The sequence below is a fragment of the Salvelinus namaycush genome, chromosome 25, assembly GCF_016432855.1.
Source record: "Salvelinus namaycush isolate Seneca chromosome 25, SaNama_1.0, whole genome shotgun sequence".
Classification (NCBI taxonomy): domain Eukaryota; kingdom Metazoa; phylum Chordata; class Actinopteri; order Salmoniformes; family Salmonidae; genus Salvelinus; species Salvelinus namaycush.
The window spans coordinates 13,923,324-13,951,040 of record NC_052331.1 but is presented as its reverse complement, the minus strand read 5'-3'; the positions used below and the strand labels follow the sequence as shown (position 1 = coordinate 13,951,040).

The following is a 27,717-nucleotide window of genomic DNA, read 5'->3' as shown; positions in this document are numbered from 1 at the left end:
TGCAGCCTGCCGGCAGACTCAGTCAGGGCCCCCCCACAGCACGACACGGCTGCCTCATGCCCTGCTTGTCCCGGTCTACAGACCTCTAACCCCTCCCACTCCAACTCATGAGTTCTCGCCTTTGCATTTAATCCTTAAGAGTTTATTGACACATAACAACATAATAAAAAAATCCCCATCAAAATCCGTCAGTTTAAGCTAGAGAGAGATCAGGTTTTTGGCATGGGCTTCGTCTCAATCCACCGCATTCGCATCAGTGGGATACCAAGCTACAGCGGTCTTCTCGCGAAAACGGCTGTAGCGTCCAAACCGTTTTAGCTACTAACTATTATGACCACTCTATGGAAAGGGGAGACTGAGGAACACGGACAAGTTCCAAAAGTGTCACGGGACTCGTCTGAAGGTAGCCCATACAAACGGATGGAAGTAGTTTTGTGCCAACAAAAAATAAGGGGTTAAATATGTCTCCAAAAAAACATATTTCCTGAGATTTCTTACACTACACTTACATAAACGTTTTAGAACACCTGCTCATTCAAGGGTTTTTCTTTATTTTGACTATTTTCTACATGAAATAACACATCCGGAATCATGTAGTAACCAAAAAAAAGTGTTGAATGAAAATATATTTTATTTTTGGGATTCTTCAAATAGCCACCCTTTACCTTGATGACAGTGTCGCACACGCTTGGCATTCTCTCAACCATTTTCATGAAGTAGTCACCTGGAATGCATTTCAACTAACAGGTGTGCCTTAAAATTTAATGTGTGGAATTTCTTTCCTTAATGCGTTTGAGCCAGTCAGTTGTGTTGTGACAAGGTAGGGGGGTATACAGAAGATAGCCCTATTTGGCAAAAGTCCAAGTCCATATTATGGCAAGAACAGCTCAAAGTCTATCATTACTTTAAGACTTGAAGGTCAGTCAATAAGGAGAATTTCAAGAACTTTTAAAGTTTCTTCAAGTGCAGTTGCAAAAACCATCAAGCGCTATGATGAAACTGGCTCTCATGAGGACCGCCACAGGAATAGAAGACCCAGAGTTACCTCTGCTGCAGAGGATAAATTCATTTAGATTTACCAGTCTCAGAACTTGCAGCCCTAATAAATGCTTCACAGAGTTCAAGTAACAGACACATCTCAACATCAACTGTTCAGAGGACACTGTGTGAATCAGGCCTTCATGGTTGAATTGCTGCAAAGTAACCACTACTAAAGGACACCAATAAGAAGAAGAGACTTGCTTGGGCCAAGAAACACGAGCATTGGACATTAGACCGGTGGAAATGTGTTCTTTGGTCTGGAGTCCAAATTGGAGATTTTTGGTTCCAACCGCCGTGTCTTTGTGAGACGTGGTGTGGGTGAATGGATGATCTCCGCGTGTGTATTTCCCACTGTGAAGCATGGAGGAGGAGGAGTAATGGTGTGGGGGTGCTTTGCTGGTGACACTGTCAATGATTTATTTAGAATTCAAGGCACATTTAACCAGCATGGCTACCACAGCATTCTGCAGCGATACGCCATCCCATCTGGTTTGGGCTTAGTGGGACTATCATTTGTTTTTCAACAGGACTATGACCCAACACACCTCAAGGCTGTGTAAGGGTTGATTTAGCAAGAAGGAGAGTGATGGAGTGCTGCATCAGATGACCTGGCCTCCACAATCCCCCAACCTCAACCAAATTGAGATGGTTTGGGATGAGTCGGACCGCAGAGTGAAGGAAAAGCAGACAATAAGTGCTCAGCATATGTGGGAACTCCTTCAGGACTGTTGGAAAAGTATTCCAAGTGAAGCTGGTTGAGGGAATGCCAAGAGTGTGCAAAGCTGTCATCAAGGCAATGGGTGGCTAAGAATCTCAATATAAAATATATTTTAAAATATATTTATACTGCATGATTCCGTATGTGTTATTTCATAGTTTTGATGTGTTCACTATTATTCTGCAATGTATAAAATAGTAAAAGTGTAGATAAACCCTTGAATGAGTAGGTGTTCTAAAACTTTTGACCGGTAGTGTATATCTCCTGGATATAAGACAGACACTTGCAAACCTTATTCGTGGTGATTTATTTTTTGGCTGTCTTTTTTGCCATTTGTGAATGTGTTATTGAATGTGTTTCTATGGGCTATAGTAGTAAATGCCAAATTCATTTTTTCAAATAACCCCAAAAAATCTAATTCAAATAGCTAAATGATCCATTGTATGACCATCTTAAAACAATTCCATATGTTAGCACATGTTTAGTGAAAGTTGGAGAAGTATTTGTACGCATTAACTCCACATTTGTTTGACCTTAGAGTCCAATTTGAAATAGTATAATGTATATTAGCAAGATCATAGATTAACACTTCTCAGCAAAGACATTCATACTCGAAAAAGCATTGTCATTTGCTTGCAACATACAGTAAATAGACTAAATCTGGTTTTATGATCATAGATTAGCTTCAAGTTCCTCGGTGTCCACATCACCAACAAACTAACATGGTCCAAGCACAACAAGACAGTCGTGAAGAGGGCACGACAAAACCTATTCCCCCTCAGGAGACTGAAAAGATTTAGCATGGGTCCTCAGATCCTCAAAAGGTTCTACAGCTGCACCATCGAGAGCATCCTGACTGGTTGCATCACTGCCTGGTATGGCAACTGCTCGGCCGCTGACCGCAAGGCACTACAGAGGTTAGTGTGTACGGCCCAGTACATCACTGAAGGTAAAGCTTCCTGCCATCCAGGACCTCTATACCAGGCGGTGTCAGAGGAAGGCCCTAAGAATTGTCAGACTCCAGCCACCCTAGTCATAGACTGTTCTCTCTGCTGCCGCACGGCAAGCGGTACCAGAGCACCAAGTCTAGGTCCAAGAGGCTTCTAAACAGCTTCTACCCTCAAGCCATTAGACTCCTGAACATCTAATTAAATGGCTACCCAGACTATTTGCATTGCCCCCCCCCCCATCTCTCTTTTACACCGCTGCTACACTCTGTTGTTATTATCTATGCATAGTTAACTCTATCTACATGTACATATTACTTCAAATACCTCAACTAAGCGGTACCCCCGCACATTGACTCTGTACCGGTACCCCCCTTAATATAGTCTCGCTATTGTTATTTTACTGCTGCTCTTTAATTACTTGTTACTTTTATTTCTTATTCTTATTTATTGTATTTTTTAAACTGCATTGTTGATTAGGGGCCTCGTAAGTACGCATTTCACTGTAAGGTCTACCTACACCTGTTGTATTCGGCGCATGAGACTAGTACAATTTGATTTGATGATATTCTTCTCATGACATGATAATGGATTAATTTAGTAGCCATTGTTAGCAAAGCAATGTAGCATTACAGTGATGTACAGGTAATTGACAAAATAAGGAGTTGGGCCACAACAAGCCGCCAGAACAGTTTCAATGCACCTTGGCGTAGATTCTACAAATGTCTGGAACTCTATTGGAGGGATGCGACGCCATTCTTGCACTAGAGATGTTGTGTTTTACTGATGGTGGTGGAAAACGCTGTCTCAGGCGCCACTCCAGAATCTCCCATGTGTTCAATTGGGTTGAGATCTGGCGACTGAAACACACACACACAGACGCATACACACACACACAAACACTTTCAACCCCCTCTGCTCCTTTGAGACCCCTCATTCAAAGTCACTGAGATCTCTTCTATCCATGGTAGCCAAAATAATGAACAACTGGGCATTTTTATAATTAACTTGGAGCCATACCTGTTTTCAATATAATTTGTGTTCCTCATTTACTCAAGTGTTTCCTTTATTTTGGAATTTACCCGTATGTAATTGACTAGTTAGCAGCTCTGTAGATCTAGATCATTATAGGTCGTAGGTCACCTGAGGCATGTCTATACGCTCTGTCTGGAGTGTCTGTCTGCTAACTTACTGAGCAGAGGTGAGGCAGAACAGGAACTGCTGTTACATTACTAGACACCTGTTTATTCCCATTCTGAGCAACCGAGCAGACTGAGGGGGAGGGAGAGAAGGGGAGAGAAGGAGAGAGCGAGGGAGGGAGAGAGAGAGACAGAGACAGCGGGTGTTATAGAGACAGAGAGACATGGTGTTATAAAGAGACAGAGGGCATTGAGAGAGAGACAGAGTGTGTTATAGAGAGAGAGAGACAGAGGGCAATTGAGAGAGAGAGGCGGGGTGTTATATAGAGAGAGAGAGAGACAGAGGGCATTGAGAGAGAGAGAGAGACAGGGTGTTAGGGAGAGAGAGACAGGGTGTTAGGGAGAGAGAGACAGGGTGTTAGGGAGAGAGAGACAGGGTGTTATAGAGAGAGAGACAGGGTGTTATAGAGAGAGAGACAGGGTGTTATAGAGAGAGAGACAGGGTGTTATAGAGAGAGAGACAGAGGGTGTTATAGAGAGAGAGACAGAGGGTGTTATAGTGAGTGAGAGAGAGAGAGACATAGGGTGTTATAGAGAGAGAGAGTGGGTTGGGAGCGAGAGCAACCGGGAAAGAGAGAAGGTGGGTAGGAGAGCGAGACATGGAACGAGAGAGCGAGGATCCCTTTAATTTCGCAGTCAGCCAAGCCATCCACACAATCACCTTCTGTTAATTCTATCTGCTACATCAATTAAATTGTTTGTAGAAACTAATTGAATGTGGCTTAATCACACATCTTAATAGCTTTGCACGCTTCGATCTGGCTGTTAATTCCAGCAATAAAATGAAATGAGAATGAGGAGCGCTAGCTGGCTGGGTAATTAGAGAAGAGGCAGGGGAAGAGATGAGTGCTTTATGGCACTGTGATAAAGGAAAGGAGAGAGATTTAGAGATGAGGGGGGGGCACACCCAGTAAAAGGCCGAGCAGAGCGCAGAGTTCTCCTCATTGATATTTGCTGATATCAATGAGTTTCACCTTGGCTTTCCTTCCTCATCCACTTGGGATGGTGATGTTGTTTTAAATCGAAATCAAATGACCAAATTGAAAGAGAATGACTGTTTGCGTTCATTAGTCTACTCATTAAGCCTCTAAAAGCCAGCTAGCTTGTGAGGCAGCATGAGCACAGGTGATACCTAATGTTCTGAAACTTCTCTTAGCTGTCGATCAGTCGCTTTTGGTACTTTTTTATTTTGCTTTGAAGTGGATGAAAGATATATGTCATATCATAAAACAAAAGTGAAATGTTATTTCTTGTCAGCTAATGGGGCAGTTAGCGTTTTCTTTTTTTAATTAAATATCCACGTTTTAGAGTAATGACATTGACTCTGTGTGTTTTTTGTGATGTTTGTGTGTTCCAGGACTACATGCAGAACGTGCACGGGAAAGAGATTGACCTGTTGAGGACCACGGTCAAGGTGCCAGGGAAACGACCACCCAGAGCGGTCACCACTATCGCCCCCACCGCCAGTCCCAAGACAAACGGGCTGACCAAGGACCGCAGCACCATGCAGCTGGGCGTAGGCACCACAGGTAAGAGGGAATGCCTAGTCACCACACTGTGGGTCCATTCTAGACCTCTGTACCAGATATGGGTCAAAAACATAGGTCAAGCTAGCTTTGATTTAGTTTACATGTTATAATAGAACAAATAAAATAATCCCAAAAGCTTGAAGCACACCTCAAATACTTTGAAGTATCTTAAAAGTGTTTGACAAATGTACACTATATATACAAAAGTATGCGGACACCCCTTCAAATTAGTGCATTCATATGTGGACACCCGTTCCTGACAGGTGTATAAAATGAGCACTCAGCCATGCTATCTCCATAGACAAATATTGGCATTAAAATGGCGTTACTGAAGAGCTCAGTGACTTTCAACGATGGCATCTTTCCAACAAGTCAGTTCATCAAATTTCTGCCCTGCTAGAGCTGCCCCGGTCAACTGTAAGTACTGTTATTGTGAAATGGAAATGTCTAAGAGCAACAACGGCTCAGCCGCGAAGTGGTAGGCCACACAAGCTCACAAAACGGGACCACCAAGTGCTGAAGCGGGTAGCGTGTAAAAATCGTCTGTCCTCGGTTGCAACACTCACTCCCGAGTTCTAAACTGCCTCTGGAAGCAACGCCAGAACAAGAATTGTTCATCGGGAGCTTCATGAAATGGGTTTCTATTGCCGAGCAGCCGCACACAAGTCTAAGATCACCATTCCCAATGCCAAGTGTTGGCTGGAGTGGTGTATAGCTCGCCTCCACTGGAGCAGTGGAAACGCATTCTCTGGAGTGATGACTTACGCTTCACAATCTGTCAGTCCGACAGACTAATCTGGGTTTGGTGGATGCCAGGAGAATGCTGTAAAGTTTGGTGGAGGAGGAATAATGGTCTGGGGCTGTTTAGGCCCCTTAGTTCCAGTGAAAATCTTAACGCTACAGCATACAATGACATTCTAGACAATTCTGTGCTTCCAACTTTGTGGCATTAGTTTAGGGAAGGCCCTTTCATGTTTCAACATGACAATGCCCCCGTGCACAAAGCGAGGTTCATACAGAAATGGTTTGTCAAGATCGGTGTGGAAGGACTTTACTGGCCTGCACAGGGCCCTAACCTCAACCCTATCAAACAACCTTTGGGATGAATTGGAACGCTGACTGCGAGCCAGGCCTAATCGCCCAACATCAGTGCCCGACCTCACTAATGCTCTTGTGGCTGAATGGAAGCAAGTCCCTGCAGCAATGTTCCAACATCTAGTGGAAAGCCTTCCCAGAAGAGTGGAGGCGATTATAGCATCAAAGGGGGGACCAACTCCATATTAATGCCTATGATTTTGGAATGAGATGGTCGATTAACAGGTGTCCACATACTTTTGATCATGTAGTGTATTTTAACATGGACAAACTGAGAAGGTAGAAGTTCTCCACTAATGACTGAAACAGGGTCAGATATTCCTCCTAACGGTTATGGTTAGGTTTGGGATTAAGGTAATCTGATTTTAGGTTTGCGGTTATGGGAACAACTTCTACCTCGAGCCAAACCCCAACCAAGCACGGTGAACAACCACAGATCAAGTCATTTGCAGGATATCAACAGAATAGCTTAAGATAAGCAACCTGATGCCCAGTCCAATTGTATGTAAGCTTCTATCGACTTCATGTCCAGTCCAACAGACAATCAATAGAGGTTCTTCAATGGACTGAAAGAGACACTAGGGACACTAAAGTATTCAGAGGAGGGGTTTCACATTAATACCATTCACTGCACAGAGGATACAATAAAGTATACTCCTAATAGGTGAATTTATGTATGTAATATGTATTTTGTTGCTGTAATTGTGTGAAAGCTCTTTAGATTATGGTACAATGTCATAAAATGAGTCCTTACAAGTCAATTGTCTCAATGTATGATTTTTCATTATGCAGATGAGCCAACACAATATAAAAACAATGACAGGATTACTGAAGGAGTGCTTGTAAGGCTATTAGATTCTACCTTCAATTACTAAATAGGGAATTGATGAATGAGATCCCCGTTAAATAGAATTAATTTGTTCATAATAATCCATTTCAAAGAAAAAAATAAGAAATATCCATCGAGGGACATTTATTTTGTCCAGATGTAATATTTTTGCTGTGACCTAAATTCCGTCAGCCAAGGTTGTATGTAATGTCACAGGAACAATGATCAGGTTGGGGCTTGACTTGCGTGTCCTGCCAATACCAATGCCTTCCTTCCAGTCCACACAGGCCTATAAATAGACTTAGCTGACTGGTTGGATGGCTGGCTACGAGGGTGCCTGCTCTGCTTTACTCTGCTCTGGCAGCTAGGCCCAGAGAGGCGAGGAGAAGCCAGTGATTAGATTTAGGGGTTAGGATTAAGAGTAATTAATACTAATTAGCAGAGTGGTCCCCAGAGGGGGGATAGACGGGGGGGGGGGGGGGGGGGGGGGGGGGTAACGAGGGCGTCCTCTATCGGCCGAGGAGTGGGGTCCATGTTTCCTCCTGCCATGGCTGTAGCTAATTGGAGTGTGCAGTAGTGGAAAAGACAGACCAGACAGCAGAGAACACTTGTGGCCCAGCCTTTTCTTATTTTTGGGGTCCTGGCCAGGATTTGTACATCAGGACCCCACTGGACCACATTACACACGGGAAACTGTTGAGTGTGAAAAATCCAGCAGCGTTGCAGTTCTTGACACACTCAAACCGGTGCGCCTGGCACCTACTACCATACCCAATTCAAAAGCACTTAAATATTTTGTCTTGCTTGTTCACCCTCTGAATGGCACACATACACAATCCGTGTCTCAATTGTCTCAAGGCTTAAAAATCCTTCTTTAACTGGTCTCCTCCCCTTCACCTACACTGATTGAAGTGAATTTAACAAGTGACATCATAGCTTTCACCTGGATTCAACTGGTCAGCCTATGTCATGGAAAGATGTTTTGTCCACTCAGTGTAGTTTCACTCTGCTGTAAATACAGAGCTAGTAAAGGATATCTTTGTGACACCCCATTCTAGAGGTTCAATTTTTTTGCATCCGGGTGGGGAACAATACGAGACGATTTGCGTTAATCTCCATTTAGGGGAGAAAGGTTACAAATCACGGCAGGTCTTCTCCCGTTTGGAGCACCCTCTCCTCTCCTGATGCGATCGGCGTGAGTTTGATTTCATTAGGCATGCAATTGATGAAGGGAACAAAGGGGTAATTTGTCATTCATGGCGTCTGAATCACAACCCTGTCTTTGCCTTTGGTAATTCATTCACTTCCATGGATCTAAAGACCTTTTATAATCACAGGGGGTGGAGGGGGGAAGGGAGGGAGGGAGATAGGAGATGGAGAGAAAGAGAGTAAATGAATGAACCCATGTGTCTATGAGTGAAGGAGTGTGCAAGCTTAATTCCTTTTCCTCTCTCTGAGTGTTCAGCGGAACCGTTTTAAATATGATCCTCTCCGTTAATACGCATCCAATGGTGTCACCCACGACAGATGCATTGTATCAAAGTATTAATGAGGCCCATCAGTTTTAATCAATCGTATGGGCGGCAGAGATGTACTGTCTGTGGGAAAGGCGCAGGGAGGGGGTGGTGTGTGCCTGTGTTGCTCGCTGTACAGCTCCTTCCTTATACATTGTAAACCACTCTTCCTCTTGCTCTGGGCTACACATACATACAGTCCCACCAGTGGGCACGGACTGATTTACTGACCACCACCACAACCATGCCTCTGTCTCACTGGCCACCAGCCCGGTGTGGGTGTGCAGGCTGGGGCTGGCCCCTAATGGTTCCTAAAGAGGATGAGGCTGGTTGTGGAGGGGAGGATAGTTAGATGACAGGGCTGAGCCATAAAGGGGGGTGTGGGGTGGTGGTGGTGGCGGCAGGCGGGCGGGCGGGCGGGCGGTCAGACAGGCGGTGTTAGTGAGTAGTGATAGTGATGATAGTGGTGGTGGATTGCACGGCCACAGCCGTTGATGATGTGCTGCTTCCCTCCTTCCTTTCCTCCCTCCCTCCCTCCTTCGGTCCCCCACATTAGCATTAATGCCTCGTTATCCTCCTACTTGTACATAATGGCAACAACTCCCCGGTTGGGTCAGGCCTCGGCGTCACGACTCATCAGCCCTCTGAGGGCATGCATGGTTGCGCCGGCCCAAAGAGAAATGAGAGTCGAGATGACATTACCGCTACCGCCGCTCTGTAGCTACTCGCTAATCCATCGCTTCTACTTAGCGAACAGCCACAGCAAGAGCCAGCCCTGCTGCTGCTGCTGCTCCTACTCAGCATGGAAACCACTCCCTTTCTCTCTCTCCTACACACTTATATTTGTCAAATGAACATGTCAAATGAACATATTTCTATAATTGTTTTAAATACCGGTATAGGCCTACATGATCGCTGTAGAGGTTTTGGACATTTCTATTAACTTGCAGGTGTTTACTAGCAATCTTATGCTGCTTTCACAAAGAATTGATGGTATTTTGCCTTTAAAAAAATGGGTCATGTTTATATGACCCCCTTACAAACAGGCCCATTTTTACCACATTCTTGACTGCATACTATTTTTATACCTCCCGTGCGCATGCCGGCGATTAGTGGCTGTTGTGGTGTGCCGATGTGGTTGGCCGTCTTTATTAATAAATCCATTGAATATACACCATCAAAAATAAATCCATTATTCATTCATTTATGCAGGTCCTAAGAAATATTATAAAACTAATAAAATGTATTTTCAAATAGAATGGCATATTTTGAGTTGAAATGACGTTACGTCCAAATGAATTCAATCAATAGTTAATTATTTTGTTCATTAACCCTTTGACACGTACCACCGAACGGGTTTGATCATTCTACAGTGGTCCTTGCAGCTTACGCTCAAACCGGTGTGATTAGAGCGCTTATTTAGAACATCCGGCGCTTGAGCTGGCCACACTGTTTTTTCAGAAACATTTTGCACAAACACAGTCCTTACAAAGTTATGTCCTGAATGTGACCAGTTTATTTCTGGATGCAATGTTCAGACATGCATAGAAGTAGAGACAGAATAACACAATCATCCAAACCGGAAAATGTAGGCTACATTGGTCCTAGCGCTAACTGAGGAAAGATTGACATAACACAAGCAGTCATATTTTGCTAACTCTCGGCTGACAGAAACCACAATATGAATGATCTAATAGCAATTACTATGTACAATTCATCACATCATGGGTGAGATCACATTGCTTGAAATAATTGAGTAAAACACTTTCAAAAAATCTAAAGTAATCCGATTATTTTAGTTTGTTTTTTCGCGTCAACCAAAGATAAGAAGTGGAGACTAGATGAGTTTGGTCTGTGTGTAGTATGCATGTTGAAGGGGGTGTGTCTTCTACGATCCTTTACTTCCCTTCATTCACTTCCACAAGTTTACACCCGGAACCATTCCTTCACCTCATTATAACATCTTTGGTCTGACAGATGTTTACGTGACATCCAGAATTCATTGTATAATGTCAACAAACATGGCACCACACATAGCTGGCAAATAGCTTAGCATTAGCTCATCATAATCAGTACAACCTTCAAAAAATAATTTTACACACATCCATAGGTGTCCATTACAATCAGAATGGATTATTTGTCACCAGTACTTGAAAACATGTGAATAAAACTGTAAATATATAATGCTCCATACATACATACTGTATGCTACAGTAGACACTACAACAAAATACAGAAAATAAGGCACTTACTTTGATAGGAACGCACACATGTCCAAAGTTATTATTTGTAAGGAAAACAAGAATGAAGGCAACGTGAATATCAGACAGGAAATGTGCTACGAGGAAAAAGTTTGTGCAAGACTGCGTAAATGTCTGCATACTTGATCTGCGGAAACACTGGGGAAGTGCTTGGGCTCTCCTCAAAGAGAGAAGTTTGTCCCGCTCAGTAAGGCCTCAAACTTAAATTGTTCGCAACAGTGAAATGGGCTACTTCTATGTGAATTAATGAGGAGGCGGAACACACCTAAATTCCAACTTTTGTTAGAAAATAAAACTTGAAATTGACAAGTTGAAACATAGCCTATAGATAATTAGCAGACAGCACTGTCCTGTTGTGTAACAATCACATTTTGGAACAGTGAGTGCATTCTGACATCACGTGCATAAAACAACTCACGCTGGGGCGACCGTTAGAGATATTTGGAACTCACGCATGAAAAGGTTTAAACAGACAAGACACACTTACCCCGATCACAGTCAACACACATATATTTTGTAGTAAGAATATAATGGAATATAACAGAATAAAATACAAATCATATTTTCCCACACAACTTGTGTCATGGGAACGTGTGGAACCGCTGTCACCCCTTCCGGGTTTTGGAGTTGCCTATACTCGATCGAGCAAAAATAATAGGCCTACACTTGATTTGGGCTACATTATTGCCAGCTAAATGTTTCTGATTAGTGATAGATGAGCAAACAAAATTTGTAATAGATGAGCTATACCACCTCCTCTTATTTCCCCAACCAGAAACCAATTAACCAAATTGCTATACAGAGGGTGATTCAGTGAAACAAAATCACATTGATGGAGACCAGTCAGTAAAGTCACAGGCTTTTGTTCGGGCGTGGGCTTATTTTACTAAATAATCCACTTGTTAAACTACATAACATGCTATCAAAATGCTGTAATAAATTAGCCAACCAGACAAGATGATCATAAGCAGCACTCACCTCAACTTAGCTAACATTACCCCATTGTAGCCTAATACAAACTTAGCTAACATTACCCCATTGTAGCCTAATACAAACGGTGATTCGGTGAAAACAAAAATCTGACATTGATTGATTTATCAAGACGAGACCACATGCTTGTCTCAAAGCGGCATGATGGCGTGCTGTCCTAATCAAAATGGTGCTGAAACGATCATCTAGGTGACCACCATTGCTTGAAATTTATTACAACGATTGGATGACTTTGGGAGGTTCAGTAAGCAACAATTTGATACATGCTTTCAAATGCATTAGCCTACTTTATTCCAATATTTTCATCATTCAGTGATATTTATTCCCACAATAATTATTTTTGGATCCATCCAATTAGGGTTAAGAAAACAGTGCATGCTTAGTGGGGTTCTATGCAGAGATATGTGAGAAGTGGCATGCCTTGCACAATTTAGAACTGGCAGGAGGATGGTTACTGGCGCTGCTTAGCAACCATGAAGAGATTAAGAGCAAAGAGCGTGCCAGTGCCGTCTCAGCGTTATGGCTACATTTATAGTAAGCCGTAGGCAGAAGTTTACCGAAATGATTGCTTGGTCATTAGGCAAGTTTAGGCTTTGATACCAGCAGTACCTTTGACATGTAAGGAAAAGGAGGAAAAAAGTAGGTGGTATGGTGAAGTTCGCCGTTACAAATGAGAACTTGTTCTCAACTAGCCTACCTGGTTAAATAAAGGTGAAATAAAATAAAAAATAAAAAGTTGTCGGAAAAACGTATTGGTATGAAAGGGATATGTTTCTTCTAAATTATCACAGGAATTACAATTATAATTTTATTTTGTCGCCAAGTTTTCCCCCAAAACTTTTTCAGGAGTTTATTTTTGTAATGGCAATATTTCTACAGTACAGTGCCTTCAGAATGTATTCATATTCATTGTGTTAGAGCATGAATTCAAAATGGATAAAAACATCTACACACAATCTACACACAATACCCCATAATGACAAAGTGAAAACATGTTTTTATAAATGTTTGCAAATTTCTTGAAAATGAAATACAGGAAGATCTCATTTACATAAGTAGTCACACCCCTGAGTCAATACTTTGTAGAAGCACCTTTGGCAGCGATTACAGCTGTGAGTCTTTCTGGGTAAGTCTCTAAGAGCTTTGAAAACCTGGATTATAGAATATTTGCCCATTTATTATTTTTCAAATTCATCAAGCTCTGTCACGTTGATTGTTAATAATTTCTAGACAACCATTTAAGTCTTGCCATAGATTTTCAAGCTGATTTAAGTCAAAACTGTAACTAGGCCACTCAGGAACATTCAATGTCGTCTTGGTAAGCAACTGCAGGTGTCGATTTGGCCTTGAGTTTTAGGTTACTGTCCTGTTGCAAGGTGAATTTGTCTCCCAGTGTCTGTTGGCAAGCAGACTGAACCAGGTTTTCCTCTAGGATTTTTGGTATTTGGTTTCTTTTTTATCCCAAAAATTCTCTAGTCTTTGCCGATGACAAGCATACACATAACATGATGCAGCCACTAACATGCTTAAAAATATGAAGACTGGTACTCAGTTATGTGTTATGTTTGGAGCAAATCCAACACAACTCTTTGTATTCAGGACAAAAAGTTCAGTTCTTTGCCACATTCTTTTCAGTATTACTTAATATTTTTATTCTGTACAAGCTTCCTTATTTTCACTCTGCCATTTAGGTTGGTGTTGTGGAGTAACTACAATGTTGTTGATCCATCCTCAGTTTTCTCATATCACAATCATTCAACTCTTAACTGTTTTAAAATCAACATTGGCCTCATGGTGAAATCTCCAGCAACTGAGTTGGGAAGGACGCCTGTATCTTTGTAGTGACTGGGTGTATTGATACACTATCCAAAGCCTAATTAATAACTTCAGCATGCTTAAAGGGATATTCAGCTTCTGTTATTTTTTTACACATCTACCAATTGGTGTCTTTCTTTGAGAGGCATTGAAAAACCTCCCTGGTCTTTTTGGTTGAATCTGTGCATGAAATTCAATACTTGATTGAGGGACTTTGCAATTATCTGTATGTGTGGGGTACAGAGATGGGGTAGTAATTCAAAAATAATGTAAACCACTGTTATTGAACACAGTATGAGTCCATGCAATTTATTATGCGATTTGTTAAGCACATTTTTAATCCTGAATTTATTTAGGCTTGCCATAAAAAAGGGGTTGAATACTTATTGAATCAAGACATTTCAGCTTTACATTTTTTATTAATTTAATGAAAATGAGACAAACAATATTCCACCTTGACATTATGGGGTATTGTGTGTAGATCAGTGACACAAAATCTCAATTGAATCAATTTTAAATTCAGGTTGTAACACAACAGACTGTTGGGGGTGTGCATTCTTTCTGAAGGCAATGTACCTTGTGTAAATTCAGCCTATATAAATAGCCAATTGAATAGCTTTGACAGGTAATTGGTGTGTGATTGTCTCAGGATGGTGCTGTATTTCATTACTACAAACACTTACCTCCAGACATTTACCAATGGAGAATGGACGGCTGGAAATAGTGCGCGGGGCAATAAAAGTTAGGTGGGTTCACCCCCAATGTGCTACAGTACATGTCTGAGACAGAATGACAAAATGAACATGGTGATATGCTTTATTGTTTCTTGACATGGAGGTGGAATACCCCATTGTCAGTCAGGAAATGTGTATGGTGTTAGAAAATAGAATGTTCTAACATGGATAGAGAGTGCACCATTTTTACATTCACGACAACACCAGAACCACAGAAACTGATTAACAAGGCAAAATACTTCTGATAGGATTTTGATGTTTTCATTAGATATTTTCTTAGTGATAGTACACAGGCCACCAACACATTCTAACAAGTAGTATGACTCTTGGCCTTCCAAATGGGGACTTTTTCCCCCCGCTATATAAATACACAAACCCTGCTTGGATTCATATTTAAAATTCAAGTAACAATCATGTCTAATTGTCAAATGTGATGCTAATGATTAATGAATTAAACATGTATTCATCAATTAGTCCCCACAGAGCATACCTAGACCATTCCTGCATAAAGCAGTGGATAATGTAATTACACTGGAGCTATAATCAGCTGGTCGCATCAGGGGAGAACTCTTCTCTATCTGCCCCATAGAAATAGTATTAGCACACCTATTAGACTACAGTATTATATGTCTTGTCAAAATACCAAAGGTTGTAAATGTTGTTTTTCTGTTCAGCTTTAAAGATGCACTATGCAGATATCGGTCCTCCATTTTCTGGTTGAAAAAATTTGAATAGTTCGCATAATTTCAGTTTATTGGAAAAAACAAGCAAGTACAAAATAGTGTAGAGAATCATTGTACTATCTAAACCGCTGTGAAATATCTTTTCCATAACCAAAAATATTGTATTTTCAGCTGTTTGAAGCTGGTGTACAAAACCAGAAGTAAAAGATGCAAAAGCTAAACTTAAGAACAGGAATCATAGAAATATCACACTTAGAACAGATCTACCACTTTTTAGATTTGTTTTCAATGAGAATGACAGATCTTTAACTCACATTTCTATGCGAATTTAGTCATGTCGCCCAAAAAGTTAACTTCAGATTTAAATTGTCAATCATCCCAGCAAACCAAAATTGGTTTTGTGAAAGTTCCCTGAACATTCGTTAGGTTACGGCAAGTGTTCTCACAACACATAACATGTCCACTTGTGCTGATGGTTATACAGTGTTGGAAATAAAACATTTGCCTGACGTTGCAAGAACATTCCAAGAACACATTTAGTCTGTTCTTTAAAGGTTCCCATAATGTTTCATTAGGTTGTGGGAACAGTCTGGTGGGAAGATATGTTCCCAAAACACAAAAACTGTTCAGTTGTGCTGATTACTACAAATGTTCTATTTGGTTGCAAAAACATTTGTTTCTAGAATGTTCCCATAACACATTTTTTATGTTATTTTATTTTTTATGTTATGTTATTTAAAGTTTGTAAAACATTTCTTTAGGTTCCTACAACACAAAATATGTCCAGTTGTGATGACATTCTTGCAATGTTTGTATCCGGGTGCACAAAACATTCCCTCAATGTTCTTAGAATGTTATTTCTATTTTTGTTTTGAACAGTCCACGGAGGTTTCCTTAATGTGTTAGTGTTATCTTACTGTTGAGGAAGTTAGTTGTACAACACTCCATGTACTGTAGAAACATATATGGCAATTATTTGGAATTGCATGCCATTTTATTAGACATTTATTGTACATTCCTGTGCCACTGGGATGGGACTAACACAAAAATTAGTGTGTTGCTTCATAGCCTTTGTCTTTCAAAAGATAGGATAACTAAATCTAGAAAAAGAAGTATCCTCTATTGTTTCTTACTCTACCAATCCTGTTTACAGTGTATTCTGTAAAGTTGGGAGGTTTTGACTTTTATTTTCCCTACAAACTTGATTTCAGAAATCATGTTAAATTATTGCTTGGCAGATTGCGGTAAGGTGTACATACATGTGCATATGTACTAAGACATACAGTGCTGTGAAAAAGTATTTGCCCCCTTTCAAATCTTCTCTACTTTTGCATATGTTTGATACTGAATGTTATCAGATCTTCAACCAAAACCTAATACTAGATAAAGGGAACCTGAGTGAACAAATAACACAACAATTGCATACTTATTTAATTTATTTCATAAATAAAGTTATGCAACACCTACTGCCCCTGTCTGAATAGGAATTTCCCCCTTACACTCAATAACTGGTTGTGCCAACTTTAGCTGCAATGACTCCAACCAAACGCTTCCTGTAGTTGTTGATCAGTCTCTCACGTCGCTGTGGATACATTTTGGCCCAGTCTTCTATGCAGAACTGCTTTAACTCTGCGACATTTGCAATTAACCGGTGTCCCCTTCACAGAGTCAATGTGAAGGGGACACCGGTTAGTCAAGGTAATTGAGGTAAGATGAACATGTAGGTAGAGTTGAAGTGACTATACATAGAAATAAACATAGAGTAGCAGCAGCTTAACAGAAGGGGGTGGGGTGGCAATGCAAATAGTCTGTGCAGCCATTTTATTAGCTGTTCAGGAGTCTTATGGCTTGGGGGTAGAAGCTGTTAAGAAGCCTTTTGGACCTAGGCCTGGCGCTCTGGTACTGCTTGCCATGCGGTAGTAGAGAGAACAGTCTATGACTAGGGTGGCTGGAGTCTTGGACAATTTTTAGGGCTTTCCTCTGACACCGCCTGGTATAGAGGTCCTGGATGGCAGGAAGCTTGGCCCTGGGCCGTTCGCACTGCCCTCTGTAGTGCCTTGCGGTCGGAGGCCGAGCAGTTGCCATACCAGGCAGTGATGCAATCAATCAGGATGCTCTGGATGGTGCAGCTGTAGAACTTTTTGAGGATCTGAGGACCCATGACAAATCTTTTCGGTCTCCTGAGGGGGAATAGGCTTTGTTGTGCCCTCTTCACGACTGTCTTAGTGTTTGGACCATGATAGTTTGTTGGTGATGTGGACACCAAGGCACTTGAAGCTCTCAACCTGCTCCACTACAGCCCTGTCAATGAGAATGGGGGCGTGCTCGGTCCTCCTTTTCCTGTAGTCCTCAATCATCTCCTTTGTCTTGATCACGTTGAGGGAGAGGTTTTTATCCTGGCACCACATGGCAAGGTCTCTGACCTCCTTCCTATAGGCTGTTTCATCGTTGTCGGTGATCAGGCCTACCAGTGTTGTGTCATCAGCAAACTTAATGATGGTGTTGGAGTCGTGCCTGGCCATGCAGTCATGAGTGAACAAGGAGTACAGGAGGGGACTGAGCACGCGCCCCTGAGGGGCCCCCGTGTTGAGGATCAGCGTGGCAGATGTGTTGGTGCCTACCCTTACCACCTGGGGGCGACCTGTCAGGAAGTCTAGGATCCAGTTGCAGAGGGAGGTGTTTAGTCCCAGGGTCCTTAGCTTAGTGATGAGCTTTGAGGCCATCCGATTTCAGTACAGAGGGAAATCCACTAGAAACATTAGGATCCTGGTGGCGCACCAGACTAAGTAGCCTACAGCATTGGTGTAAAGTAACTAAGTAAAGAAAACTTTGAAGTGCTACTTTATTTGTTTTTTGGGGTATCTGTACTTTACTTTACTATTTTGGAAAACTTTTACTTTTACTCCACAACATTTCTAAAGAAGTATGTACTTTTTACTCCCTTATATTGTCCCAGACACCCAAAAGTGCTCTTTATATTTTGAATGTTCAGGCAGGACAGCAATATGGTCCAATTCACGCACCTATCAATGTAACGCGTTGTCATCGCTACTGCCTCTGATCTGGCGGACACACTTAACACGAATACGGCGTTTGTAAATTATGTCTGAGTGTTGGATTGTGCCCCTGGCTGTCCGTAAATATATATTTTTTAAACAAGACAACCGAATTTGATGTATACCATTTCCTTTTTTTTCTTTTACTCAAGTATGACAATTGAGTGATTTTTCTACCACTGTACGTACTTAAGTACATATAACACCAGATACTTTTAGACTTAGTAATGTTTTTTCAGAACCAATTTAATTGAATCCAGACATGATTGTTGAAGAATGTTTAGGGAACGTTATTGGAACAATCATTTCATAACATCACATTGTAACTTTATAAGAGTAATGGGGAAAGTTTCCCTGCATAGAGATCATACTAAATCTAAGCTTCCCTGCTTGTTGATATAGATGTCTCGGATGACATATCCATTAATGTTATCGGAACATTCCAGTAATGTTTTCTCAGAACCAATTGAATTGAATCCAGACATGAATGATTAGGGAACGTTATTGGAACAATCATGTCATAATGTCACACTATAACTTAATGAGAGCATTGTGGGAATATTCCCTACTTGTTGTTATGGGTGTTTTTTAATAATATCTCCATCAACATTAGCAGAATGTTCCCGTAATGTTTTCTCAGAACCATTTCGATTGCTCTCACAGTATGTTCTAAAAACATTACTGGTACATTGTGTTATTAAAATACTTGGAAACCTAATGAGAATGTGTGGGGAATGTTCTGTGGTGGTTGTTACAGATGCTGTGCACGTAACATTCCAGGGATATTTCATTGTAAAAATGTATGTATGAAAAAACAACATTTTGTTATCAAAAACATTCTTGGGACGTTAGGGAGGTGACCAAGAATCTGATGGTCACTCTGATAGAGCTATATAGTTCCTCTGTGGAGATGAGAGAGCCTTCCAAAAGGACAACCATCTCTGCATCACACCACCAATCAGGTCTTCGTGGTAGAGTGGCCAGACGAAAGCCACTCCTCAAAAAAGGCACATGACAGCCCGCTTGGAGTTTTCCAAAAGGCACCTAAAGGACTCTCAGACCATGAGAAACTAGATTCTCTGGTTTGATGAAACCAAGATTGAACTCTATGGCCTGAATGCCAAGCGTCATGTCTGGAGGAAACCTGACACCATCACTACGGTGAAGCATGGTGATGGCAGCATCATGCTGTGGGGATGTTATTGAGCGGCAGGGACTGGGAGACTAGTCAGGATCGAGGCAAAGATGAAGGGAGCAAAGTAAAGAGAGACACTTGATGAAAACCTGCTCCAGAGCGCTCAGGACCTCAGACTGGGACGAAGGTTCACCTTCCAACAGGACAACGACCCTAAGCACACAGCCAAGACAACGCAGGAGTGGCTTTGGGACAAATCTCTGAATGTCCGTGAGTGGCTCAGCCAGAGCCCAGATTTGAACCTGATCTAACATCTCTGGAGAGACCTGAAAATAGCTGTGCAGCAACACTCCCCATCCAATTGGCAGAGCGTGAGAGGATCTGCAAAGAAAAATGGGGAAAACTCCCCAAATACAGGTGTGCCAAGCTTGTAGCGTCATACCCAAGAAGACTCAAGGCTGTAATCGCTGCTTCAATAAAGTACTGAGTAAAGGGTCTGAATACTTATGTAAATGTGATATTTCAAAATTTTTTATATATACATTTGAACAATATTATATTTTTGCTTTGTCATTATGGAGTATTATGTGTAGATATGATTAGGAAAATAAACTATTTTGTCAATTTTTGAATAATGCTGTAACGTAACAATGTGGTAAAAGTCAAGGGGTCTGAATATTTTCCGAATGCACTGTATATTAAATATACTAATAATACTAAGCACTGTTCAATGATGGCACTATTTTCCAGGCGAATTTTAAGGCATTTTGTTCTAATCTGTTGTAATCTGTTCTATCCTGTTCACTAAATGTGATGATTTTTCACTCACTTACAGTCTAGAAAGTTACATTTTTTTTTATAAATGTTTCCTGGGGTTCGAACTCCCCTCCCTCTCTTTCTTCTCTCCAATGCCCTGATTTGGGGATGCTAATTCAGCCAGCGCTCCCCAGCGTGGTTCCCTCTCTCCCCCTCTCTACTCCTTCTTTCGCTGCAATCCCTCCCTCCCCTCTGGGACCTGAAGATAAATATTCCCGGGCCCAACAAGATAAACACTGATACTAATTAGACATGATTATGTGAATTTGATACACTTATTACTCCCGCTAATGAGAAGGACGTATTATCCTAACAAGAGCGCAGCGCTGCTTAGTTTACTTTACACACGGCACACATTACAGTATATCTAGCAACTGTTATTGTTGTTAAACCTCAATCAAACATTGTTTTTTTTATATAAAGTCTTGTAATTGTGAAATTAAAAGGCCCTGATGTGTGTGCTGTTTGTCAGTCATCTTATTACAGTTAATAAAATAAATATATAACTTTTACCAAAACAAAGTTTTTGACTGCTACCCTCTCATAAGTCTTTGCTTTGAGTAGATTAAGTTATATTAGTCTGTTGCTAAATTATTGCTTCTAGTCTATCATTTTTTGGAGAATATCCAGCAGAGATTATAGTATAGTTGATTACTCTCTTTTGTTTTTAGTACAGCCTAAGGAGTAGGTCGTATTGTTACACTTTCACTCTATTATCTCTAGTTGGGCTTAATGTGTGTGGTAACAAACTCTCATGGGCAACTTTTATAGTATGTATTTATTCTTTATTGCAGCTCTGACAATAAAAACCCATACTTGATAAGGCTGTTGATTTACTGATGAATACCATGTAGATAATGTACCTAATCAACCAAGGAGGACTTATTTTGGTTATTTTGATTGTGAATTAGTGTCAGGAATAGTTAATCAATTAAGTTTTAATTGACATCATTTTGTTGCAAAAGAACATCATTATTATAGGCTTAATTTAATAAATAAAATAAAAATTAAATATATATGTATATATACACTCTAGATGAAAATATGCATTCTGTGGAACTATAACTATAGAAGAAGTCAAGTCAGGATCTGTTGTGTTGTGTGGCTGTTGAGACTGGAACAGGAGGGAAGGACCCCACACTGCGCTGCCTATCCCATGAATTAGTAAAGGGAGGCAGGCAGGGAGGCATCCGTGGCTTGCTTGATTGGAAGTCGGTGAGAAAGAGGGGACCTGCCTGCCGACGGCGGGAGAGATGGATGTGGCAGTCAGAAGGATGAGGCGAGATAATTAGCGATCAGTGTATCTTGTTAATTAAGGGCTAATTAGAGACCGAGGCGGAGGGAGAGGGGAGCTGAGGGGAGGCAGACGGGGTAGCAGGGTTTACACATGTAACACGGAGAAAGAACACAAGGAAGGTGGCGGCAGCATTGTGCAATTTTACTATGCTGGATCATAGCTTTCACCTGGACTCACCTTGTCAGTCTATGTCGTGTTTTATCCACTCAGTGTGGCTTGTTTGATGCAACATACACTTGGATTTACAAAAGAGACTTGTAACTTCAGTGAAATGCACCTCCATGTACATGAGATGATGATGCATGACATTATTTTAAATTCTCTTTCTCTCTCCCTCTCTTTCCAGGTGCGCCCCATTCTAACAGCAATACATCCCTCCAGTCAGAGCGTTCGGTCAGCGGAGGAGGTCTGGTGGGCTTCGGTGGCAGTAAGGACAGCATGCACCAACGCTCCTTCTCTGTTTCCAGTGCCGACCAATGGAACGAGGCCGTCATCAACACCAGTGCAAGCACCGGGGCCGGTGAGACTGACGAGCACCCCCCTGCCCTCTTCTTCCATCCTTTCTCCTTGTTTTCTACCCTCATTCTATCTTCCTCCTCTCCACTCCCATTATTTACTCAATGAAGTCTCAGCCATTAAATGTAATTGAAATAGATAGACACACAATGAACAATAGAAAACATCCAGAACAGATCTGGTACAGTCATATCAGTGTTGGTACAACAGCTGTGCACAGGGTTGAATTCATTAGGCCACACTAGCAAAATGTTTTGCAACAGAAAACTAAAATGAGCAATTCTTATTGGGCAAGTTCAGGTAGTCCCTCCTTGTTTCAGTCAGTTTTCTTCCTTTTGGTGCCTAATAAATAGGACCTGGAATTGGTGGAATATAACAAAGCTTGTTTTCGTAATGAGGTGATCAGGGCTTTGGTCGCTGTGACTTTTCGCATATTGTTATCTGACAGAAGCGAAAGACGACGGCGGAAGTGAGCGAAGGTTATTTGCCATCCCGGCACCCTCACTCCACTCCCTCCCCATCACAGCCTTGTCAGCGCACTTGAGTGAAGTAAAATAATACATTCGCTATGCGTGTCGGCTCCTCTCTCTCACTCTCTCTCTCTCTCTCTCTCTCTCTCTCTCTCCGTCTCGCGCTCTCTCTCCCCCCTCTCTCTCCGCAATAGGAAAATGAATGCTTTCCGGGGTACCATTCATCACCAGTTATTTCCCCTCTCTTTGTGGTTGGCAGTAAAAAAGCACTTAAATGCACATCAACAGAATAACAGTCATTTCCATGCATGTTTGCACTCTGCTAGTTCTCATTAGTGCGGTTGCGGCGGCGGCCCTCTCCCCACGGGCTCCCAGGGGCCCCGGCAGTTTAAAGAGCGCTCTTTACGAGCGCTGCTGGAGTCCAATGCTGCGTTGCGCGTACGGCCTCGTGGTTCCGCAGACGAGCCCCGTCTCTCATTTGGAACTGCCAAACGATCAATTCTGCCTGGACGCAGGAAGGCAGGCACTTCTATCATCACCCACTACCCCTCTCCTCTCCCATCAGCAGCATGCCCAAAGCAGAATTACTTAGAGGAGAGAGCGTGGTGGGGTCCTCTCAAATAAATGTGTGGCTGTGAGTGTGCATGTGTGCGTGCATGCATATTTGTGTGTTTTCGCATGTATTTTTGTGTCTGTACTCTAGGCTACATGCGTTATGTATGTTGTTTAGGAGAGGAGCACGTGTCTGGTAAATGTGGTGTGTGAATGTTGATGTGATTTGTATATGTGTATTGCCAAACACTGTGCTGTCATCCCAATCTATGGACACTCTACTTACTAAACAGCCAGCTAAAATCTATGTCCTTGTTTGGTAAACTAAGAGGACTTGACTTCATATTAACATAACTCATTAGCTACCATCTAGACTTCTCCTAGACCAGATTTGCAATTCCCTCCATTACTCTCTTTTTTTCAATTATTTAAATGGTTCTCTTTAAGGTAACCACGAATGAGCCAAATGAGCTGAAAATTATAGATATATTAGAGAAGTCACATCAAAGGGTAAATATGTTACTTTGTCCCCTGTTCTTGCATTGCCAATTCCATACAATGGGGAAATTCAGAAGGGCTTTAAAACTTGAAAACAAGTAGACTTTAAGGAGATTTTTTTGTGTTTTTATTGACATTTTACAAGCATTCTTTGAGTATGCCAGAACCATTTGCCTCCCCTATAAATAGAGAATCTGAATTAAAACGTGTAGCAGGATACGGTCATCCAATATGATATGTGACTGGAGGACTAGAAGGTAACAACATAATACTTGATTTAATTGTGACCCCTTTATTTTACCCTCTAGTGGTTTCTTCAATAATCAATAGGTGGGCGGTCCACCGTTCAGACCCTTCATGTTTTACTATTTGAATAGACGTCAACACGCCCCCAATCACTCCATTATCCTTCGTCACGGTTTCAAGTTAACATAAAACATGGTTCTCTGGAGAAGCCAAATGAAAATAGAAAAAAAGCAGATAGGCTGAAGTATAAAATGTATCTTAGCCCAGGTAACCATTTCCATATTATTTAAAGAATGTCCTCATTTGTAAACCTATTGAGGGAGAGGCAGAAGGAGACGCATGGGGAGCTAGCTACATCTCTTGAATATTGAACGCAGGCTTTTGATTCAATCTCAGCCCCATTTTGTCTATTGCTTCGCAATTCAAAAGAGAACCCTCTTAATCTGGGTCTGCACAAGGCTTGTTTTTTCTCTCCTTCATATACTTCATCCTTTATGCCTAGATTCAGTGAGAAATAGACTCAACTGGCACCTAAGTGCTGTGATATTTTTACGAACAGTGACCCCCTGTCAAAGTTTTGTTGTTGTACAATATGTAGTGTCCTACTAACAGGGAGCATCTGGGAAACAGGAAACAGTTTGACCGAGTCTGAGGGTGTGAGAGTTATTTATTTTTGTACACTGAAGTAGGTGTATACACCATCAGTGTATGTTTTAAAGGTATTCACCCAGGCTTCTCTGGTGAAGGTATTTCAGTGCGAAGGCAAATGCGTAAGTGAATGCAGGACCAGGCAGTTCTGTTCGTCAGGTTCCCTCACTGTGTACTGCTGTAACTCTACTCTGCCCTCCCATCGGGTACTGGAGAGCGTGTTGCATGTGGAGTTTGATTTCCACGCCAGGTCCGTAATGAAGTTTTACATTTAGTTTTAAGAGAGCAGCAGAGCGCGATCAGGCCTTGATTAGTGAATTCTAATTGAGGATAATAAGGGGGAAGCGGTGATTGTTTCTAATTTTTGCCATTAATTGCAGCCGACGTCGTTGATTGAGGACAGGCAGTGAGCTGCTGCTGTGTCAAGTGACCTACCGGCAAAATCACAGTGCTCCCAGAGCCTCTCGAATTACGCGTTTACAAATGAAATGAAAACTTCTCTCTCTCATTCTGTTCCTCTATCTTTCACTTTCTCTCTCTTTTCAACTCTCTATGGCAGTTAGCGAGCTGTTAGCCCTCTCTTTGTCTCGTCCACAGTCTTCATCATGAAGCATGTTTAAACTGTCATCTCCCTGGCGGGAGTGTAATAAACTGTAATCACAGGTTAGCCCTGATACCTATTCCACAGTACCCGCATGCCCAGGAGAGGAAAGCAGAGGAGAAGCTGAGAGAGGCTGCATGGCACTTAGCTGAGAGGAGAGAGAGACTCCTGATCCTCAGCGCGCCTCATTACCGCTGTTCGCTTCCTCGCTCTCTCGCTCCCGACAGCCCCTCATAACCACTAGCTAATAACGCCAAAGTGAACTCTCTGAGCGGCTCATAACAGTAGGCTACAGAACCTCCATTTTAAACAGAGAGCCATTCGGCGGCGCCGTTCCTGCTAAGTTTTATTATGGTAAATTGAATGTGATCCATCAGATTTGGATCGCTTTGAATTGAGGAGGACTTCAGATGAGCCAGGTAACCTCTGATACAGTTCAAGGCTGGCGTTATGGGTGGGCCTTACGGGGCCCGGCCCGCTCTACCGTATCTTTTTGCCCGTCCAAATAAAATTATAAAAATATAGATAATTTTTTTGACCAAGATATGCGCAGACATAAATACGCATCAATGTCATATAAATCATCAGAGCGAGCAAAACAGCATCCCTCTGTCAGTATGTGTATCCCATGTATCTGATGCTGTATGGACAAAAAGAGTATGCTAATTAAACGCTAAGGACGGCAACATGTCATACTCTTTTTGTCCATACAGCATCAGATACATGGGTTACATATAGTAAGACAGAGGGGTGCTGTTTCGCTCTCTCAGATGCTTTCTCTGGTAAGATAGTAGTTTCAGCCACTTGGGAATTGAAGGAAAGTTGGTGGGTGCATAGTGCACTGTTTGGATGCTGGAATTATTTTTGGACAAACGTGCAAAGGTCACCTACTTTTTGAACCCCAGACTGGTTGTGTTTGACCATCATGACTGGTTGTGTTCATGCCACATTAAAAGGTAATTTTACAGTTAAATGACATGTATTTACTATAAAACCCACACTAGAACCACTAAAGCAGTCAGTTGGACTGCTCATTGTTGTTTTTTTATTACTCTGACATTTTTTAAGTCATGCCCCACTCTGTCCTTGACTTCTCTTTAAAACACACTTTCGTTGTTATAACCAGTTTTGGGAGGGCATGTCGTTTTTTAAATGGTTTTCCCCCATTGCCCCTCCTTCTTACGACAGTAGGGCCTGATCCTCTCCTTCTCCCGATAGTTGAAGGTGCCGTGCCCAGTTGATAATCACGCCGATAATTGCCTCAAAACTGAACCTAAACTATACCAAAACTAATTACACACATATAGCAACAGATTAAATCAATGAAGTAAGGTATGATGGGGAGAAAGGAGAAGAATTGGTGAGTTGATGAGCGAGGGGTAGTGAACGATGCATAATTATGTAATCACCCATTGTGAATGAAGAACAGGGCAGGCCATTCTGTTGTATTGATCTATTCTAATTATAAACTGAAAATGGTATGTACCCTATATCAGTCCACCAGATCCAAGCAGTCTTATCAGTCTACTCTGGCCTACTTGTAGTACAAAATGAGCATGTACATCATTTACAACGGCAAGAAGACCAACACAAATGGATGCACATGCTGCGTTATCGTTGCTACAAAATCTGAATGAAAATGACTCAGATGGTGGGGAAGAAATGATTCATTATGACATCTCTGATGATTCTGATTCTGAGCCTGAACCTACACCTCCGAAGCCTAAGCGCTAAAAAGCCATAACGGTATACACTGAGCAGTTGCCCGCGCCACCACCGATGAGATAAGAGAGAGGAAGGGACGGTACTGCTTGGATAGAAAAAGCCGGTGACAATGTTACGGGCCGATTATCAGCACAAAATGTCATCACTGAGAGAGCATGCCGTCCGTCTTAATTCAAAAACAACATCGGCCACGCACACACCAGCTTTTATTGTTTATGTGACATGGACACACTCCAACTGATGACATTGTTTATGTGACATGGACACACTCCAACTGATGACATTGTGTGAAGACGTACACCATGTAAGCACGAGCTGGCAATAATTTACCATTTTTGACTACTGTCATATCTACACTTATAATCATTATAATGCCATTATTGCTTTGGTACAGATTTTCACTATTATCAAGTACACTTGGCGCTTATGACGATGTTTAGGCTGCTGATGTTTTCATAATTTGTGTTATTTGAAACATATGTATTTTGTATTCTAATGTTACTTAAGACCTTCATAAACACAACCAAATTATTATTTTTGCGATAGCACATATGAAATGTATTAATTACACTGTTAGAATGTTGCAGTCAGAATGCTCATTAGCTTGAAGGGGGGTCCCTCGAGGCCCAATGGTTCTAGTATGGAAATCAAATGGCTGTCCAACTGATTAGTTCTGGTGCTGGCCCTGATACCGTCGCTAGTGGAAGTCTACACACCCCTTGCACAGTCTTCACATTTTGCTGCCTTAAAATGGGATTTAAAAAGGGATATATTTTTCCCCCCTACAGATCTACACAACCTA

The 27,717-nt window shown here is 41.7% G+C and overlaps 1 protein-coding gene across 1 annotated transcript in view; it reads left to right on the top strand.

The window, feature by feature from the left end:
- LOC120020277 (arf-GAP with GTPase, ANK repeat and PH domain-containing protein 3-like) overlaps positions 1 to 27,717 on the top strand; it is a 241,098-nt gene that overhangs the window by 154,779 nt on the left and 58,602 nt on the right. The window contains exons 11-12 of the mRNA XM_038963827.1: positions 5,263 to 5,434; positions 22,006 to 22,179. Of these exons, the coding sequence (XP_038819755.1) occupies positions 5,263 to 5,434; positions 22,006 to 22,179 (346 nt within the window). The remainder of the gene's footprint in view (positions 1 to 5,262; positions 5,435 to 22,005; positions 22,180 to 27,717) is intronic.